The sequence below is a fragment of the Schistocerca americana genome, chromosome 8, assembly GCF_021461395.2.
Source record: "Schistocerca americana isolate TAMUIC-IGC-003095 chromosome 8, iqSchAmer2.1, whole genome shotgun sequence".
NCBI classification, from domain to species: domain Eukaryota; kingdom Metazoa; phylum Arthropoda; class Insecta; order Orthoptera; family Acrididae; genus Schistocerca; species Schistocerca americana.
The window spans coordinates 214,706,238-214,726,251 of record NC_060126.1 but is presented as its reverse complement, the minus strand read 5'-3'; the positions used below and the strand labels follow the sequence as shown (position 1 = coordinate 214,726,251).

At 45.7% G+C, this 20,014-nt stretch overlaps 1 protein-coding gene and 1 non-coding gene across 2 annotated transcripts in view; one reads left to right on the top strand and one right to left on the bottom strand.

The window, feature by feature from the left end:
- The window catches only part of LOC124545065 (probable serine/threonine-protein kinase nek3), a 349,235-nt gene that overhangs the window by 304,493 nt on the left and 24,728 nt on the right, over nucleotides 1–20,014 (top strand). Inside the window, exons 5-6 of the mRNA XM_047123863.1 lie at nucleotides 13,871–14,077; nucleotides 18,797–18,996. Coding sequence (XP_046979819.1) covers nucleotides 13,871–14,077; nucleotides 18,797–18,996 — 407 coding nt within the window. The remainder of the gene's footprint in view (nucleotides 1–13,870; nucleotides 14,078–18,796; nucleotides 18,997–20,014) is intronic.
- Nucleotides 15,252–15,325, bottom strand: Trnat-ugu. Its single transcript has one exon. It is a non-coding gene; the product is annotated as a tRNA-Thr (tRNA).

Genomic DNA, 20,014 nt, shown 5'->3' with positions numbered 1-20,014 from the left:
AAAATAAAGAAAAGCAATACAGATATATCATGTAGCGCTTTTCTCCAAAAAAAGGTAAAATTTAAAAACAAAGCAGAACAAAAACATAAAAAACATCGTTTCAGCATGTCGTAGAGCTCACATAATATAGGTTTTTATTAGTCATAAATAAACGTTCGTACTTATCAATAATAACAGGAAACTCTTGCTTTTGAACATGGTGAAGAGCGTTCCATTGAGTACAAAATAATAACAACGATTACATATTTTTTTATATTTGTACGCGTAAACTGTACTTCCACCGAAAGAAATTGCTTTGGTTTCATAAAATAGTAGAAGTTAGGCAAAAAGGTAATTTTTATTAGTTAAAAAAAGCAATTTATGTTTTATAAGGGTATGCAGTACATATTGGACTAAAGGCCAGTACACACTGACCGTCAAGCCACCGTCACTTCACATCACGGTACCGTCACGTCACGTCACGTCAGGTCACCGTCACGTCAAGGTGTGTTCACTTTGTCCGTCAGGTCACGACACGTCAACTCAATTAAAATCACGTGAACTCAACTGGCATGGCTGTCCTCAGCTGTTCTTTTCACGGGAATTGCGATCTTCGCAAGATGGATTTCAACTGTTTTTACATGCAAAGCTGACATACACAACATGGTAGTTTACGTACGTCGATGCTGGTGCCCACATTTGTACGAAACTGACATTTATTGGACTCAGATGGTTTACAGCTTGCAGGGATAGCGTGTATATTAGAGAAAGAAGACAGAAATGCAAAACACACAAAAAGGAGTATCGGTCCACAAAATGGTTCAAATGGCTCTAAGCACTATGTGATTTAACATCTGTCATCAGTACCATTGACTTAGAACTACTTAAACCTAACTAACCTAAGGACATCACACAAATTCATGCCCGAGGCAGGATTAGAACTTGCGACCGTAGCAGCAGCGTGGTTCCGGACTGAAGCGCCTACAACCGATCGGCCACAGCGGCCGGCTCGTAAAATGACATTAAGTGATGCAGAAGGTGAATTTCACACACTATACAAAGAGCTCGAGGAGGGGAAATCTTCATTTTATCTTTTAGGAAATCCGAGCATCAGGTTGTTTTCATTTGTTCCGTCAAATTGCACCCAGAATTACTAAAATGAATGCTGTGTTACGGGCTGCCATCACATCCCACAAAAAACTGGTTTGTTTAAGGTTGAGTTTAGTTGCTGGTCCAGTGCAAATTTTTGTGCAATAGTCATATCTCCCTCAATACCTTTACCTTCAAGAGTTACAGATTTTCTTTACGTCTCGTAATTGGCTTTTAATAGTCCAAGTGCCTTATTTGTACTGGGGTAGCTAGTGAAACCACAAATATTGACCATTGATGATTGGTAAACTGTTTCACACACAATCCAGAGAGCCACTTAACAATAAATAAGCCTGGCACAAACATGTATTTAAACAAATAATTTGCAGTGTCTAAATGTTTCAGTCTATATCTTTATTGAACGGTACAAATGCATGACAACATACTACTAATAAATCTGATTCTACCCACTGTACTTATTTCACTTCAAGTTCGTAGCCATATTGCAAGGCATTTAACTGTAAGATATGAAATAGCGTACCGGCGTGTATAAAAAAGTGTAGTAGACGGCAAATAATTTAGAACGTTCATGTGGGACAATTCAGACTGCTACCTCACTGCATCAATTAATCTTTCGTCATTTATAATAAATTTTAAGAAAACAAATAACGAAATGAAACAATTCATAACAAAAACAACTGATATTAAGCACGAAAACCACTTCGAAACGAAATACGGAGACCTGTACATGGCCGTGTATGAAGAGGAAATGAGCTTGGGGTCACGTGATCAACAACGGACGGATGACGTAAGACGGCAAAACTTTCTTCCCGAGAAACCTTGACGATGTCGCACCGTGACGTGACGGGACGGCCTGTATGGATGCTGCCATTTGAAATGCATTGCAGAATGTTTTGAAGGGACGGGACGTGACATGACGGCCAGTGCGAATTGGCCTCAACGCTGAACGATGTGCGGTTCTACACTAGTGGCCATTAAAATTGCTACACCAAGAAGAAATGCAGATGATAAACGGGTATTCATTGGGCAAATATATTATACTAGAAATGACATGTGATTACATTTGCACTCAATTTGGGTGCATAGATCCTGAGAAATCAGTACCCAGAACAACCACCTCTGGCCGTAATAACGGCCTTTATACGCCTGGGCATTGAGTCAAACAGAGCTTGGATGGCCTCTACAGGTACAGCTGCCCATGCAGCTTCAACACGATATCACAGTTCATTAAGAGTAGTGACTGGCGTATTGCTCGGCCACCATTGACCAGACGTTTCCAATTGGAGAGAGATCTGGAGAATGTGCTGGCCAGGGCAGCAGTCGAACATTTTCTGTATCCAGAAAGGCCGGTACAGGACGTGCAACATGCGGTCGTGCATTATCCTGCTCAAATGTAGGGTTTCTCAGGGATCGAATGAAGGGTAGAGCCAGGAGGCGTAACAAAATGAAATGTAACGTCCACTGTTCAAATTGCCATCAATGCGAACAAGAGGTGACCGAGACGTGTAACCAATGGCACCCCATACCATCACGCCGGGTGATACGCCAGTATGGCGATGACGAATATACGCTTCCAATACACTTCCAATGTGCGTTCCAATGTGCGTTCACCGCGATGTCGCCAAACACGGATGCGACCATCGTGATGCTGTAAACAGAATCTGGATTCATCCGAAAAAATGACGTTTTGCCATTCGTACACCCAGGTTCGTCGTTGAGTACACCATCGCAGGCGCTCCTCTCTGTGATGCAGCGTCAAGGGTAACCGTAGCCATGGTCTCCGAGCTGATAGTCCGTGCTGCTGCAAACGTTGTCGAACTGTTCGTGCAGATGGTTGTTGTCTTGCAAACGTCCCCATCTGTCGACTCAGGGATCGAGACGTGGCTGCACGATCCGTTACAGCCATGCGGATAAGATGCCTGTCGACTGCTAGTGACACGAGGCCGGTCGGATCCAGCACGGCGTTCCGTATTACCCTCCGGAACCCACCGATTCTGCTAACAGTCATTGGATCTCGACCAACGCGAGCAACAGTGTTGCGATACGATAAACCGCAATCGCGATAGGCTACAATCCGACCTTTATCAAAGTCGTGATGGTACGCATTTCTCCTCCTTACACGAGGCATCACAACAACGTTTCACCAGGCAACGCCGGTCAACTGCTGTTTGTGTATGAGAAATCGGTTGGAAACTTTCCTCATGTCAGCACGTCGTAGGTGTCGCCACCGGCGCCAGACTTGTGTTAATGCTCTGAAAAGCTAATCATTTGCATATCACAGCATTTTCTTCCTGTCGGCTAAATTTCGCGTCTGTAGCAAGTCATCTTCGTGGTGTAGCAATTTTAATGGCCAATAGTGTTATTATATGCCCCCAGTTCCTCTCACACACATTCAGTTATATTTCTTTCCTTACCAAAACTACCAGGAATCCTACCACTTACTACGTCATTTATATACTGTGCCAAAAATACCGAACCGTAGTTTTAGTAGTACACAACTATAATTTCACTACGTGATCTCTCCACCATACCGTATATCTGACTTTGTCAAGTTGTTTTTTCTGAATGGTTCTATTAATTCCGGAAAATCTTATACTGTTTCGTTTCTCGAAGATATATTTTCGTACATTAGCTATCTAATAATGGGTTTAGCTTTCGCGTCCTTTGTAAAGTAGCTCCAGCAAGCGATCGCAGAACCACACGTTTGGAACTCTTCTTCAATTCGGTTTATATCATGGTACAATCAGATGATGATGTAATGAATTTGATTACATTGTATGTGAACATTTCATCCACAGGCGTAATCTATCCTTCATTTTCACTCGGTTTTGAATAAAGGCTTCCCGGTTTTTGTCATATAATTAGACGCTTCATTGTGACGTCATTTATTACGTATAGAAACAATGTGTCTGATGACTAATGCCCAAAAGCAGGTGTTAGTTTCTCAAAGCTCCGGGTTGTTGACTGAGAGTTTCCCCGCGCAGGGCTTTCAACCGCTAAGGGCTATCATTTATGCAAATTGATCGCCGGTGAATGTCTGCAAATATTTCACGTCGGTTGCACGGCGTGACTGGGCGGGCAGCGGGAACGAGTAGTGAGTCAGTCGCTGCCGGCATAAAGCCGAACTCTCGCTTTAGGCGTCATTACTCAGACCAGGCGTGTATTTCTAATCAGCGCCGAGTCTGTTTTGGCTTCAGTTTCCTGTGTGTGCGTGCTTATAAACACCTCGCCCACGCCCTAAAGGCACTAGTGCAGTTTTCCATTGTGTAGTCCCTGTTCCCTGTGTGGCTCAACTGCAGTTTTTATTAATCAATCTGTTTATCTACTAATAAACTGTTGGCCATTGAACTGAAACACCAGGAAAGGTAGCAAACGGTAGTATGTTATTTATTGCATATGCACAGGGGTTGGGCAAAAATATGGAAACACCAAAATACGACACTTCATCATGCCTTTTTTTCAACGGAATGTTATACCATTCTCGGTACAAAATGGCAGCCTTAGGTAACGATGATGGAGGTCGGTACCGATCACGCATCATTCTCTCCAAAGTAGACCACAGAGGCTCAATAATTTTGACATCTGGTGATTCCGATGGCCAGGGGAGCTGCGATAGTTCACCATTGTGGTCACAAAAACAAGTCCGCGCCCATACCAGCTGTCTTGATCACGGCATCACCATTGGGGAACAAATATTGTACCATGGGATGGAGCTGATTGGCCAAAATGGTCACATAATTCTTGACAGTAATGCGACCTTTGACCACGGGGCCAGTGGAATATCATGATATGGTTGTCCAAATAATCATCGAACACCGCCATGTTTCACTGTTGGGACGCAAATTTGGCGAGAAGTTGGAAACAGTGTGAAACAAGACTCATCCGACCAAAGACATTCTACCAAAGATATTCTTCCATTGCTCAGCAGTCCATGTTTTATAGCTTCGGTACCACATTTTCTTGTTAGGGGCATTTGCATCACTGATACGTGGTTTTCGAACTGCATCTCGCTCTGCAATTCCCGGCTTATGGAGCTCCCTTTGTTTTTTGGTGCTGAAAAGGTTCGCGGATGTGACATTCAGTCCCGCAGCGACTTTTGAAACTGTCGCCCTCTTTATTTTTCATCACAATCCTCTTCAATGACAGTTCGTCGCGATCACTCAAAACGCAGACTTGTCCGCTCAGCGACATAACGGATTATGTTTTTTTTTCCGAATGCGGTATATGTCTTCGATGGGACTCCTCTTGAAACACCAAACGCTTCGGCTACTTTGGTGCGGAAGCACCCACCATATGAGCACTGACAATTTTCCCATGTTCGACTTCACTTATCCGTAAATAACACACTTGCAACTACGCAGAACACTGTTCTGACCCCGACCGACACTTGCAACGTAATAAGGACATTGCTCAGGTACCGTTCATGATCAGATACAACTGGACCACCTGTAGACTTAGCTCGCGTCCGCATTTATGTTGAAGAATGCATATTTCGCGGTGTTCCTGTTGTTTTGTCTAACTCCCGTACAGTACAGTTTGTAAGTGATTCGGGGCTGTACGGAGTGCGAAATTCAGCACACAGAACTGTCGCCTCCGCCAGCCACAAAGTGTATAAGCCGGTCGGGCATTGAGTCGACGGAAGGACGACGGTTCAATCCCGCGTCCGGCCGTCCTGATTTAGGTTTTCCGTGATTTCCCTAAATCACTTCAGGCAAATGCCGGGATGGTTCCTCTGAAAGGGCACGGCCGATTTCCTTCCCCATCCTTCCATAATCCGATGAGACCGATGACCACGCTGTCTGGTCTTCCCCCAACCAACCAACCAACCATTGAGTCGAACTGAGTTTGGATGACAGATGGGGGTGCGTGCTGCTCCAAAGCTTTACTAGAGCTCATCAATAGTAGTGGCTGACAAATCGTGGCGTGCCAGTCTGTCGGCAATCCAAGGTCAGATATTTTCAGTAGGTGAGGGACATGGAGAAACCGTCGGACACCCTCTATTTCGAGGCAGGTCAGGACAGTACATCCAACATGCAGTCTTGCGATATTTTTTGTACGAGGGGCGTTCAATAAATAATGCAACAAGCTTTTTTATTTGACAGTTACTGTTGAAAAAATGCGGAATTTGTTGTGAGACACCGCTAAAACTTCCCACTTTAGTCCCCGAAGCTTCATTGAGTTCCGAAAGGTGGCGTCTGTAACGGAGGTGCATTCCAAGCAGAGATCTGTCACTGAGTTTCTTTTGGAGGAAAACCAGAGCATCATAGATATTCATAGGCGCTTTCAGGGTGTCTACGGAGACCTGGCACTGAACAAAATCATGCTGAATCGTTGGGCGAGGTGTCTGACATCATCGGAACAAGTCTGCGCAAACCTAACCGATTTACGCGTGCCGGTTGGCCACAAACGCCGGCCGTAGTGGCCGAGCGGTTCTAGGCGCTACAGTCTGGAGCCGCGCGACCGCTACGGTCGCAGGTTCGAATCCTGCCTCGGGCATGGATGTGTGTGTTGTCCTTAGGTTAGTTAGGTTTAAGTAGTTCTAAGTTCTAGGGGACTGATGACCACCCATAGTGCTCAGAGCCATTTGAACCATTTTTTGGCCACAAATAGCTGTGACTACTGCAATGTTGAAACGTGCGGACACTCTCATTCGAGGTGATCGACGGATCTCTCAAACACCTCGCTGCTCAACTGTAAGTCTCTGATGGTAGTGCTAACACACCCTTTCAGTAGTTGGGGTACGCAAAGGAATACGCCCACTGGGTCCCCCGGCGCCTGACGGAAGACAATAAAGAGCAACGACGGGTCATCTGCGCCGAACTGCTTGCGCTTTACGAGGCTGATGATTACAGACGCCTCACCCAACGATTCACCGTGCTTTTGTTCACTGACAGGTCTCCACGCACATCCTACAGGCGCCTACGAATATCTATAACGCTCTGGTTGAACGTCGGCACAGGTGATGAAACATGTGTTCATCACTTCGGATGGAAACAAAACGGCAGTCTATCGAGTGGAGACACACCACCTCTCCGAAAAAAATGTTCAAAGCTGCACCTTCAGCCGGTAAGGTGATGGCGACGGTCTTATGGGGCTCTGAAAGGGTTATTCTGCTTAATGTCCTCCCTCATGGTGCAACGGTCAACTCTGAAGTGTACTGAGCTTCATTGGACCGTTCTCCTTCATCCTCCATGAAGCCCGGATCTCGCACCTTCCGACTTCCGTCTGTTTGGCCCAATGAAGGATGCACTCCTCAGGAAGCAGTACGTGGATGGGGATGTAACTGGCTCCGACGTCGACCAGTATAGTGCTTCCATGCGGATATGCAGAGCCTCCCAGTAAGGCGAGGTAAAGCCGTCGCATTGAACAGAGATTATAACGAAAAAGAGGATCTTGTAGCCAAAAGAGTGGGGAGTCATTTGATGTATTGGATTCCTGAATAAAACCAACGTGCTTTCAGAAAAAAACGGTGTTGCATTATTTGTTGCACCCCCCTAGCAAGATAACGTCACAGAGACCGCGCAGATCCACAGCCAGCGGCCTTAACACGTCAGAAATGTGACGCCTGCTATCCAAATCACCGGCAGTGTGAACCAAAGATGATTGTATTGTGTACCGAACGGCATCTCACACCACCACGCCTTCTCCTGCGCCCAGTATAATGAAGACGAACATAATCTGGCAACGTTCGTTTGCCTCAGAGCTTTCACATACGGATTCGTCCGTGCTGATACAGTACACATAACCGGGACTCGTCTGAAAAGACGACACGGTGCGACTCCTGTGACCAATGCTGTAATTGCGCCCACCGCCCCCCCCCCCCCCCCCCACCAACCTCGTCAAGGGAAGCCGCTGAGTGGTCCCCTTGAAAAATATACGGCCGATTTCCTTTCCCAAATGTTGCTTGCGCTAATGACTTCGTTCTCCATGGGACATAAAACCACAATCTTCCTTCATCCCTTTCTTGAAGTTCTGTCTTCTTTATAAAGTCCAATAGGAAATGCTCTTCGAAGAATTAACGAGACTACAAGCGAAGGAAAGAAGCAGACGGAGTTAACGTCGTACATAATTTAACACATCGATTACCAACTTGCACACGGCTCACTGAGTGAATGTAACTCAGCAGTAATTTAAATATTTTGTGTCTGATGTCATCAGCACAGACGGTGGGCCACGTCAGGACAGGTTTGACAGCTGTGTTGGTATGCTGTAGCCCTGCGCCCAACGGTCTTGTGTGAGAAAGGATGTTCCCAGCCAATACGTGTGACCTTGCTTCCCACGTTACGTCACCAGCTTACGGGATGAAAGTTCCTTCGAACACGTAATTGAGTCTTACGTTTGTCGACGGTTCTTTCCACACTCCGCAAATTCTGACGCACGTACATAACAGCAGGCTCTCTTATATAGACTCCACAGTGAACTGCACATATCACTGGTGACGTGCGATCTTTCAGTGATCAGACTGGCATTTCCCTGTACGGAATCACAAGTTGTATTCGACCTGGACTTTGGCTATGGATACTAAAACGATGTGCGTTTTGAATGATAATCTCTGCAATCAATCAACTACAGAAGCACAAGGCTCATCTACACCAACGCTTCGGCGATCAAAGATGGATGTTGTGCTTACTAGGATAAGAAATTCATGGTGTCTAAGGAAGTAACGAGTATGACAGCAGAACTTACCGCTGAACAACGGGGGCTTCTATATGCCGCGATGCATCTGCGTGATCAGATCGTTATCCCCTCCGTTCCCAGGTCAGCACTTGAATTACTGAGATTGGATACAGTGGACGAAACAGTCATCGAATTGCTTATGACATCATCAAGTTGATATAGAAATTCACAACTAGGAATCACAATGCCACGATGTGTTGAGGAAAACATGAGTGCGACATTGCTCGAAAAATGAACAGCGGACCTGGTGGTCGCTTACGACGGGGGGAGAGACCTTACAGAAGGTCCTCTGTCTAGTAATCAGAGAGATGTGGAACGTAGAATGGCAAGGGTCTTCAAAATACGAAGGCAGAAATCATGTTAAAATTAACCTGGTACTGATACCTGACTTCTGGCTCTCGAAATATCGATGATCCAGAAGATTCAAGAACACTGAAACACACATCATGGCTGGTAGCGGAACCACCTGCATCGCATCGGATAGGTGCCCATTCAGTATGCGATTGCGGTGAAGAGGAAGATGCCAACCACATCTTCCGTGGCTGTCTGAACAGATACTACAAGTCAGTTACTGCAGCGTCTGCTCAAACACGGGCCCCCTCTGCCGTCTTGTAGGGCTTTGCTGGTATGCCGTTTATCGCCTTTTAATGTAGAGTGGATAGAGTATATCTGTGCTGATGGCTGCACTTGTCATTATGCAGATGCAAACGTTTTAAAAGTATTACTGTTCAACGTCCAGTCGACGACAAGGTCATTAGGTACTTACTATAGGTTTGGGTAAGAAGGATGGGGACAGGAAACCGACTGTAGCTTTTTCAAGAGAACTATTCCAGAATTGGCGTTCAGTGAGTCAGAAAACCAGGGAAAACTTAACTCTACCAGGGCTTCATGGCTAATGATCCAACGCACAGGGTACTCGCTTATCAAAAAATGGTTCATGTGGCTCTGAGCACTATGGGACTTAACTGCTGTGGTCATCAGTCCCCTAGAACTTAGAACTACTTAAACCTAACTAAGGACATCACACACATCCATGCCCGAGGCAGGATTCGAACCTGCGACCGTAGCGGCCGCGCGGTTCCAGACTGTAGCGCCTAGAACCGCTCGGCCACTCCGGCCGGCTACTCGCTTATCCTTGATTTCATTACACCTGACCACATTCCTTAACTTGAAGAGTGACAGTATCGGACACGACGGCACGGAGGCAACCAAAACTACAGGCCCATTCATAATTTCCCTCAGGGCGGCAGACGACAACTCCGCGAAAAACTACAAGATATAAAGATAACATACTCATGTCATTGATAGAGCATTTCTCCAACTTTTTAACTCACATTACAGGTGCTCAATATGGGCACGGTCTGTAACGATGCAAACGTCGACACACGTGCAAATCTTAAATCACAGACACGAATTGCCTGGGTAAGCCCAACGACAGCTGACTGCTTTGGAAATCTGTTCATTCTGCTGCCTGTCTGCAGGAACGAACTAAATATATAGGACGGTACGGAGCGGATACTTTGTGTACATAAAATGATACGGTTGTTCCCCAGTGAAACTGCGCAACGACACATATTACGATTCAAAATTTGGAGAGATGCACTATTCAGTGATATGGGTCATACTTCTGTATGTCTCGTAGTTTTTGTGCAGTCGTCTTCTCAAACCCCATATAAATGTGCAACCTATACACTGAGGCGACCGAAGTCATGGTATATCTTCTAACATCGTGTCGGATCTCCTTTTTCCCGGCGTTATGCAGCAACTCGGCGTGGCATGGGCTCAACAAGTCGTGGTAGAGCGCTTACCCGCGAAAGGCAAAGGTCCCAAGTTCGAGTCTCGGTCCGGCACACATTTTTAATCTTCCAGGAAGTTTCCATTCGTTGGAAGTTCGCTGCAAAAATATTGAGCCATGCTGCAGCTATAACCGTCCATAATTGCGAAAGTGTTATCGGTGCAGGATTTTATGCACGAATTGACCTCTGGATTACGTCCCATGAATGTTCGGTGGGTGAACAAGTCATTGGTTCGAATTCTCCAGAATTTTCTTCAAACAATGGGAACATGAAACTCATGAATAGCTTCAAATGGTCTCCAGGTAGCCGAACAGAGCACCCTAGCAACTAGGCCTTCATATGTTTCTACTGAATTTCGTACACCAGCGTCGAGTCCAGATGTGTGAGATCCGGCGATCACGCTGGTCATGGGACAGGACCTCCCCTTCCAGCCCAACACTGAGGGTGCGTGTTGTTCAAGTGCTCGTGGACATTAAGATCGGAATGGCCTGGTGCATCGTCCTGTTAAAACCACATCTTCCCGCAGACAACAGTCTCCAAGAACTGTGACAGCGTATCTCGCAGGAACATCAGGTAACGTGGGCCCAGAAAATAAGGTCCTATTACGTGATCTTGAAAAACGCCCGCCCATACTTCGACAGAGAATTGTTTCTGGTGTTCACTTATGTCGGTGGCATGACGACTGTCACCACTCCACACATGGCTGTTTGGCTGTTGAAGACACCACCACAGGTGAATGAAGTCTCATCTGCGAACAGTACATACTGTAAACAGTGCAAGCTGTACGAAGTTCAGTACTAGAGCACTGCGATGGATAATCCATTGACAGAAGTGAAAACATATCCGTCCAGTGTACAACAGACACGCCGAATCTTGGCGAGAGTGTTGCAGAACTGCATGCGCCATTGCAGTACATGCATTGAGATTGGCACTCGTCGCTTTGAACACTTACTATGATCTACGTTGTTGTTATGGGGTGTACACTGTGTATATCCTTGACACAATAAATATGCATTTCAATCGGTTCCTATCCAGATACGAGGGTTGTCGAGAAAGTAAGTTCCGATCGGTTGCGAAATGTAAACCACAGTGAAAACCATAAACGTTTTATTTGCAACAGTTAGGTACACCTTCCACCTACTTCTCTACATAGTCACCGCTCCAACTTCAAGTTTTGTCGTAGTGTTGTGTCAACTTTCCAATATCCTCGTCATAGAATGTAGTCGCCTGTGCTTTCGGCCAGTTATCTGCACTGGTCTGCAGCTAGTTGTCTGTGGAAAATTTTTGTCTTCATAGCCAGCGGTTCTTGTGAGCAGAGATGAGACTTAGGGTGAGCCAATTACGGGACGGTATTATGGGATGTGGTATCGATAGCTACGATACCACAACGTAGATGCGCTCTGCTAGGTTGGCACTAATGCGAGACACCGACGACAGCGCCCTCTAGCCGGAGCTGTTGAGCTCTACGAGCTCCTCTCCAGATTCAGCCCATTTCATCACGAGCAGACGGCCTGGAAACATCGCTTCAACCTCAGCTTGCTATTGAGACTATGTATCTACTTACGACGGGAATATGGTTTCGCACCTACGGGCTCTTCAGTGTAAAGTTACGTATCTCATTGACTAATAATTAAATGCACTTTCACGTAAAAATCTGTACCGAGAATCTTACCTCACCTGCTCCTGCTCACTTCCTACATTCGGCCTACCCATTCCGTTTACAGGAGCAGACCCACGCGCCGCCTTCCAGGCAGGATACAAAATGGGTGATCAAACATTTCTCATCGGAAACGCTCCAGGAGCGTCTTCATTGCCTCTGCAGTGTGCGGCCGAGAATTGGCACGAAGAAGAAACTGCTCGACAGTTGTGTTATGTAGGCTGCATGACACAGGCGAAATCTATAACCAGGCCCTCATACTTGGCGGGAGACGCTATTCCCTACACGTCTTTACGTGCTCACTGTTCACTCAAAACTGAAAAGAGCGACGCGACTCGATCGACAGACATACTAGAGACACTTCCCAACACATCTGTGCAAAGCTTTACCGGATTTTCCCAGTGGTTTCCATTTCGCGATCGATCGGAACTTACTTTCTGGACAACCCTCGTATAATCGATTGTGGACCTACCTGTCACCCGTTTTAACTTGACCCAAAAGGTTTGAGACACCCTGTATAACTGGTATGTTTAGGGTGACCAGATGCAATTGTTTAAAAAGGAGGACAAAATAAGAAAAAAAAGGACACATCAAACGGGTCAACTGCAGATGTGGATACCATCCGTCAGTTTTGGACAAGTCACGTGACTGCCGGGAATTACCGGTAAAACTAGTAGTTAATTGTTACTGATGGTCAGGTAGTGACTAACCGAGCAACATAAAAAAATTAAAAACATTGATTGTGGTGACAGTGTGGCGTCAATTGTTTTCTTATGTCAACACACGAAATTGTTTACAAAGCGAAAAACGTGAGACCATTCACCCCCCTTCATTCGACGCACAGCTACCAACATACACAATTCAAGCAGCAGCTGACGACATGTAAACTGCACTTTAACCTTCCGAATACAAATTAATTGGATGACTATCGAACAATGAAATAAAACCATGACATTTAATCTGTCGAGTTATTTCTTACCTTTATCGGCCACTGAGACGTACGTTCCAGCTCCGCATATCTTACATTCCGCTTCAAATTCATTTCTCCCTTTCTTAAAGCCGGATATTTGCAGGAAAGGACATCAGAAAATGTACACTTTCTTTTAGGCATAGCCAAATATTTTACGTAACTCACTCGGTTAAAAATTACACTTACAAATCACACGTGCATTGCAGGAAGCCAAGCCAATACAAAGTGAAGACACGAAACGAAAATTTTAAATAATCGATATTTGTCTGCGCTTTATAAGTAGATCAACAATAACATCGACAATCCTGGTGGCACCTACTAACACCGCCTTCGTGCATTTTTATCACGAAGGCTGTGCCAATAGTTAAAGTATTTAGGAAAAGAACAATAGAACGGGAAGAATTGTAAATTTAACTGTATTAGGCTCAACTTTGCGAAAAAGCCGGACACTGTAAAAATCCGCCCGGACCCCGGACAAAGAGCTAAAAAGGAGGACCTTTCCGGATTAATGCGGACGTCTGGTCACCCTAGGTATGTTGCACATTTGCTATTTGTAAAATAGAATTAGTAATGTACTAGTTATGAACACAAATGAGTAGTTTGCTTAGTGATCAGGTTTGGGCGCTCCGCCGCTGCTGTAGAACACGCCTGCTGACGTGTTGGCGCTCTCCTGTGTGGCAGGCAACCCGCACGACAAGGTGCTGTACGCGCGCAGCGCTCCCCGCCGCAGCCAGTCAGCGGGTCCGCCGGGCCGGCTGGAGCGCCGACACTCGCTGCGGCTGCTGGGGTCCCGCCGGCTCGCCTCGTCGCTGGTGCGCTGCGGATCCCTCAGGCACCTCCCCGCGCGAAACGCCGCGGACTCACAGCCCGAGACTGCTTCGCCACCGAGTGAGTACCGCAAACTCTCGGACAGGCTGATTCGGCTGCCCCTACCGATGTCGTTTTATGCAACCCGCGCTACGTCTGTATCAGGAACTATATCCAGACAGGCGACTAACATGTAGTCGATATAACTTCCCTCTCAGGGCTTTGGGCGACTATTAGCAAACGGAATCATAGTGTAAAAACTACAACTGAGGGTTAGCCATGATTTATATGGTATTTTTTGGACCAAGATGTACATTACTTCTCCCATACTTAGCCAAGAGCGGTTCTAGGCGCTACAGTCTGGAGCCGCGCGACCACTACGGTCGCAGGTTCGAATCCTGCCTTGGGCATGGATGTGTGTGATGCCCTTAGGTTAGTTAGGTTTAAGTAGTTCTGAGTTCAAGGGGACTGTTGACCTCAGAGCCATTTTAGCCAAGAGTTTCCAATATTTCTTTCTGTAATTAGTCATGTACTCATAGAGGTTTTGGATGTCTCTGTAGGTCTATTCTGTTTATATTACTTAATCTTCCGTTTGTTGTTGTTGTGGTCTTCAGTCCTGAGACTGGTTTGATGCAGCTCTCCATGCTACTCTATCCTGTGCAAGGTTCTTCATCTCCCAGTACCTACTGCAACCTACATCCTTCTGAATCTGCTTAGTGTATTCATCTCTTGGTCTCCCTCTACGATTTTTACCCTCCACACTAAATTGGTGATTCCTTGATGCCTCAGAACATGTCCTACCAACCGATCCCTTCTTCTAGTCAAGTTGTGCCACAAACTCCTCTTCTCCCCAATTCTATTCAATACCTCCTCATTAGTTATGTGATCTACCCATCTAATCTTCAGCATTCTTCTGCAGCACAACATTTCGAAAGCTTCTATTCTCTTCTTGTCCAAACTATTTATCGTCCATGTTTCACTTCCGTACATGGCTGCACTTCATACAGATACTTTCAGAAACGACTTCCTGACACTTAAATCTATACTCGATGTTAACAAATTTCTCTTCTTCAGAAATGCTTTCCTTGCCATTGCCAGTCTACACTTTCGTAAATGATTCAAAAACTCTCCCTTATCAGCTGTGTTACACCATCAGAAACGATGAAATTAACAGCAGATATCAATTACAATGAAATTAATACCCCTAGCTGCATACAGGCGTTGATATAAGTCAACGGGGACAGTTGAAAATGTGTGCCCCGACCGGGACTCGAACCCGGGATCTCCTGCTTACATGGCAGACGCTCTATCCATCTGAGCCACCGAGGACACAGGAGATAGTGCGACTACAGGGACTTATCTGTAGCACGCCTCCCGTGAGACCCCATTCCCAACTTATTGTCCCGCACTATATTCATAGTGCCCCTGCCCATAATACTCATTACTCGGGGCTTTTTGCCGATTCCCGGAAGAGTTCGGGCACTGTCTGCGCATCTGCATAGAAGATGATGGTGAAATGGCCGGTGAGCCATATATATATATATATATGTATATATGAATATGGTATATGTTCTCTCGGACATGTCCGAAAGAACAGACACCCTATTCATATAGGAGATATCAAAATGTGCAGTGTGGAAGTAACACCTTTTCGGTACATAATCCAATGAAAAGTTACTTTCGTGTTTTCCATTTTGATATCTCCTACGGTGAAATACATTTTATATGGCAAATTTTCTGAACCATTGACGAAAGATTAACCTACACAGACATCCAAAACCTGTACGACTACATCGCTAATTATACAAAGAAAGATTGGAGACTCTTGGAAAAGTATGGCAGAAGTAAGGTATATCTTGGTCCAAAAATACCTAGTAACTCGTGACCAATCCTCACTAGCATTTTTTACAGTATGATCCCATTTGCCAACAGTCGCCCAAACCTCCGAGAAGGAACTAAAATCGATTACGTGACTGACACCTTCTTGGATACCGTTCCTGATACAGACGTAGTATGGGTTGCATAAAACGACAGTATTAGGGCCATCTGAATCGGCCTGTATCGTTATTACACTGCTGTTTGTTCTTCGGTCCTGAAAACTGGTCTGATGCACTTCTCCACGCTACTCTCGAATCGAATCGTGCAAGCCTCTTAACCTTCAAATAACTACTGCAAACTACATCTATTTGAACCTGCTTACTATACTCTTCCTCTCCCTGTACAACTTTAGCCCTGACACCTCCCTCCATCACTAAACCGGCAATTCCTTGATGCTCCTTGATGCCTTAAAATGTGTTCTATAAACTGATCCCTTCTTTTAGTCAAGCTGAGCTATAAATTTCTTCTTTCCCTCAATTCGATTCAGTACCTCTTCATTACTTATACCATCTACCCGTCTAATGTTGAGCATTCTTCTGCAGCACCATATTTCAAAAGTTTCCACTGCCTTCTTGTCTGAACTGCTGAAATGCGGTACATTTCTTCTCTGCCCAAAACGGTTCAGTAGCTCCACATCCCTAATTCAATCTATCCATCGGATCTTCCACATTCTTCTCTATCATCTCATTTCGAAAAGCTTTTATTCTCTTTTCCTCTGAACTGTTAATCGTCCTCATTTCACATCTGCCCAAGGCTGCACTCCAGATGGATACCATCAGAGGAGATTTTGTAGCACATAAATTTATGTTCTATGTTAACAACTTTCTCTTTTTCAGAAATTCTTTTCTTGTTGCTGCCACTCTGCACTGATTTTGCTTCCCAAGACAAAAATCTTCTGCTAATTGTAATTTCTCATTGGGAAATAAACTCAGCCAGAAATTGGAAACGGCGTGAAACATGACTTTTCCGACCAAATTACTTTGTTTCATCGCTCCTTAGTCAAGATTTCATAGCCTAGACACCACAGTTTTCTATTATGGCGATTGGCATAAGTGATGAGTGGTTTTGGAATTCCAGCTTGTCGAGTAATTCCCTGCTTATGGAGGTCCCTTCGTGTTGTTTTGGAGCTGACAGTGTTCTCGTGTGCGACATTGACTTTTGCAGTTATCGTCCTCTCATTTTCCATCATAATCTTCTTCAATGACTGTCTGTCACAGTCATTCAACACAAACGTTCGTCTGCATTATGACTTACCATATGATATTTTTCCGCTTTGCCCGTATGCGGTTGGTACAAATCTTCGACATGGCGCCTCTTGAAACACAAAGCCTTTCGGTTCCCTCGGTTACAGAAGCGCACATTGTACGAGCACAACAGTTTTCCCACTTTTGGATCAACTTAGCTCGGACATGACGCACTCGCTACTACACAGAGCACTGTTCTGACCACGCTGACACTTGCGACGTATTGAGGACATTGCATAGGTACTGTTCGTGGTGAAATACAACAGGGCAACCAGCAGGCTTGGGTAGCATCCACATTTATATTGAAGCATGCATTTCTTGCTGTGTGTTTGTTCAACATCTGTACACGGCTGCTAGTGGTATACCATTTCTTGTAGACACGTTGGACAGTTCGCATTGACATACGCACAAACCACGAAACTTTATTAATTGTGTGGTCACGGGTGCATCTACATCTACATTTATACTCCGCAAGCCACCCAACGGTGTGTGGCGGAGGGCACTTTACGTGCCACTGTCATTACCTCCCTTTCCCGTTCCAGTCGCGTATGGTTCGCCGGAAGAACGACTGCCGGAATGCCTCCGTGCGCTCTCGAACCTCTCTAATTTTACATTCGTGATCTCCTCTGGAGATAAAAGTAGGGGAAGCAATATATTCGATACCTTCCAGAAACGCACCCTCTCGAAACCTGGACAGCAAACAACACCGCGATGCAGAGCGCCTCTCTTGCAGAGTCTGCCACTTGAGTTTGCTAAACATCTTCGTAACGCTATCACGGTTACCAAATAACCCTGTGACGAAATGCGCCGCAGCTCTTCTATGGATCTTCTCTATCTCCTCTGTCAACCCGACGTGGTACGGATCCCACAATGATGAGCAATACTCAAGTATAGGTCGAACGAGTGTTTTGTAAGCCACCTCCTTTGTTGATGGACTACATTTTCTAAGGACTCTCACAATGTATCTCAACCTGGCACTCGCCTTACCAACAATTAATTTTATATGATCATTCCACTTCAAATCGTTCCGCACGCATACTGCCAGATATTTTACACAAGTAACTGCTACCAATGTTTGTTCCGCTATCATATAATCATACAATAAAGGAGCCTTCTTTCTATGTATTCGCAGTACCTCAAAACACGACGACAGCTTCTTGACCTGTCTTATAATACTGATTCCATGCCACTGATTGGTTAAGATACACCATTTCACTACTTGTCCGCAGCTAGTGGCTATTGTTGCTGCCTCTGGATCACGGGGTCCCGGGTTCGATTCCCGGACGGGCTGGGGATTTTCTCTGCCCGGGGATTGGGTGTTTGTGTTGTCCTCATCATTTCATCCTCCTCCTCATCGTCATCATTCGTGACAGTGGCTAGATTGGACTGTGTAAAAATTGAACTGCGTAAAATTTGGGACTTTGTACGGGCGATGATGACTGCGCTGTTGGGCGCCCCACAAACCAAACATCATCATCATCGCTGTCATGACTTACATCGGCAGTGGAGAGTCACATGACCATCTGATACAAGACCTACCCGATCTACAGCGCTCCAAAGCTACCAGTGTGCTCTTTGAAATGCGTGATTGATATTTTGCCCAGTGAGGTTATTAGTAACGAGCATACTGTGTTGGCCTGTAGTCGGTGTGTGATTGCGGTGTGGTGTGGTGTTGCAGAGAAGGGCTCGCTGCTGTCGCGGCTGTTCCGGCGCAGCGGGCGCAAGCAGCGGCAGGCCGGCGAGCTGTCCACGTTCTCGGCGCAGTTCCCGCCCAGCGAGTGGTTCAACCCGCGCGTCGTCCACCTGCACTCGGTCGGCACGCAGACGCGCTCGCCCACGCCCTCGCTGCTGCACGCTCCCGCCACCAGGGGCGCTGGGGTCAGTATATCGCGCTGCATTGCGTGTACAGTCTGTCTGTAAACTCAAGAGCGAGCAGCGCTTTTGGTGGGAGAAGTGGCCTTTCCTGGAAGAACGCTGCCACCGGCCTACAGGGGCACCCAAAATCTGTTGCCTGTTATCTGTCTAGCGATGTAGATCGGCGTGCAGTGATATATATCGTTTCTGTTCGTGGGATCTTAGTTGCCAGTGTCAGTGAGTTAACTTCGTGTACTTACTGATATACTTCCAAATCCGAAAGTGATGGATAATAGTCTAGCATTGCAAGAAAATGTGCAGAATACTAACAAGGGAACCTCCCCATCGCACCCCCCTCAGATTTAGTTATAAGTTGGCACAGTGGATAGGCCTTGAGAAACTGAACACAGATCAATCGAGAAAACAGGAAGAAGTTGTGTGTAACTATGAAAAAAATAAGCAAAATATACAAACTGAGTAGTCCATCCGCAACATAGGCAACATCAAGGATAGCGTGTGCTCAGCAGCGCCGTGGTCCCGTGGTTAGCGTGAGCAGCTGCGGAATGAAAGGTCCTTGGTTCAAGTCTTCCCTCGAGTGAAAAGTTTACGCTCTTTATTTTCGCAAAGTTATGATCTGTCCGTTAGTTCATTGACGTCTCTGTTCACTGTAATTAGTTTAGTGTCTGTGTTTTGAGACCGCACCGCAAAACCGTGCGATTAGTAGACGAAAGGACGTGCCTCTCCAATGGGAACCGAAAACATTTGATCGCAAGGTCTTAGGTCAACCGATTCCTCCACAGGAAAACACGTCTGATATATTCTATACGACACTGGTAACGGCATGTGCGTCACATGACAGGAATATGTTGTCGACCCACCTAACTTGTACACTTGGCGAATGGGTAAAAACATTCTTCTACGTTGCCCGATTTAGGTTTTCTTGTGGATGTGATAATCACTCCAAAAAAAGTGATGAAAACATAAGAGTTTGTCACATAAATTGCAACAAATGAATGCAACAGTTTCACAGTCGCACAGTTTT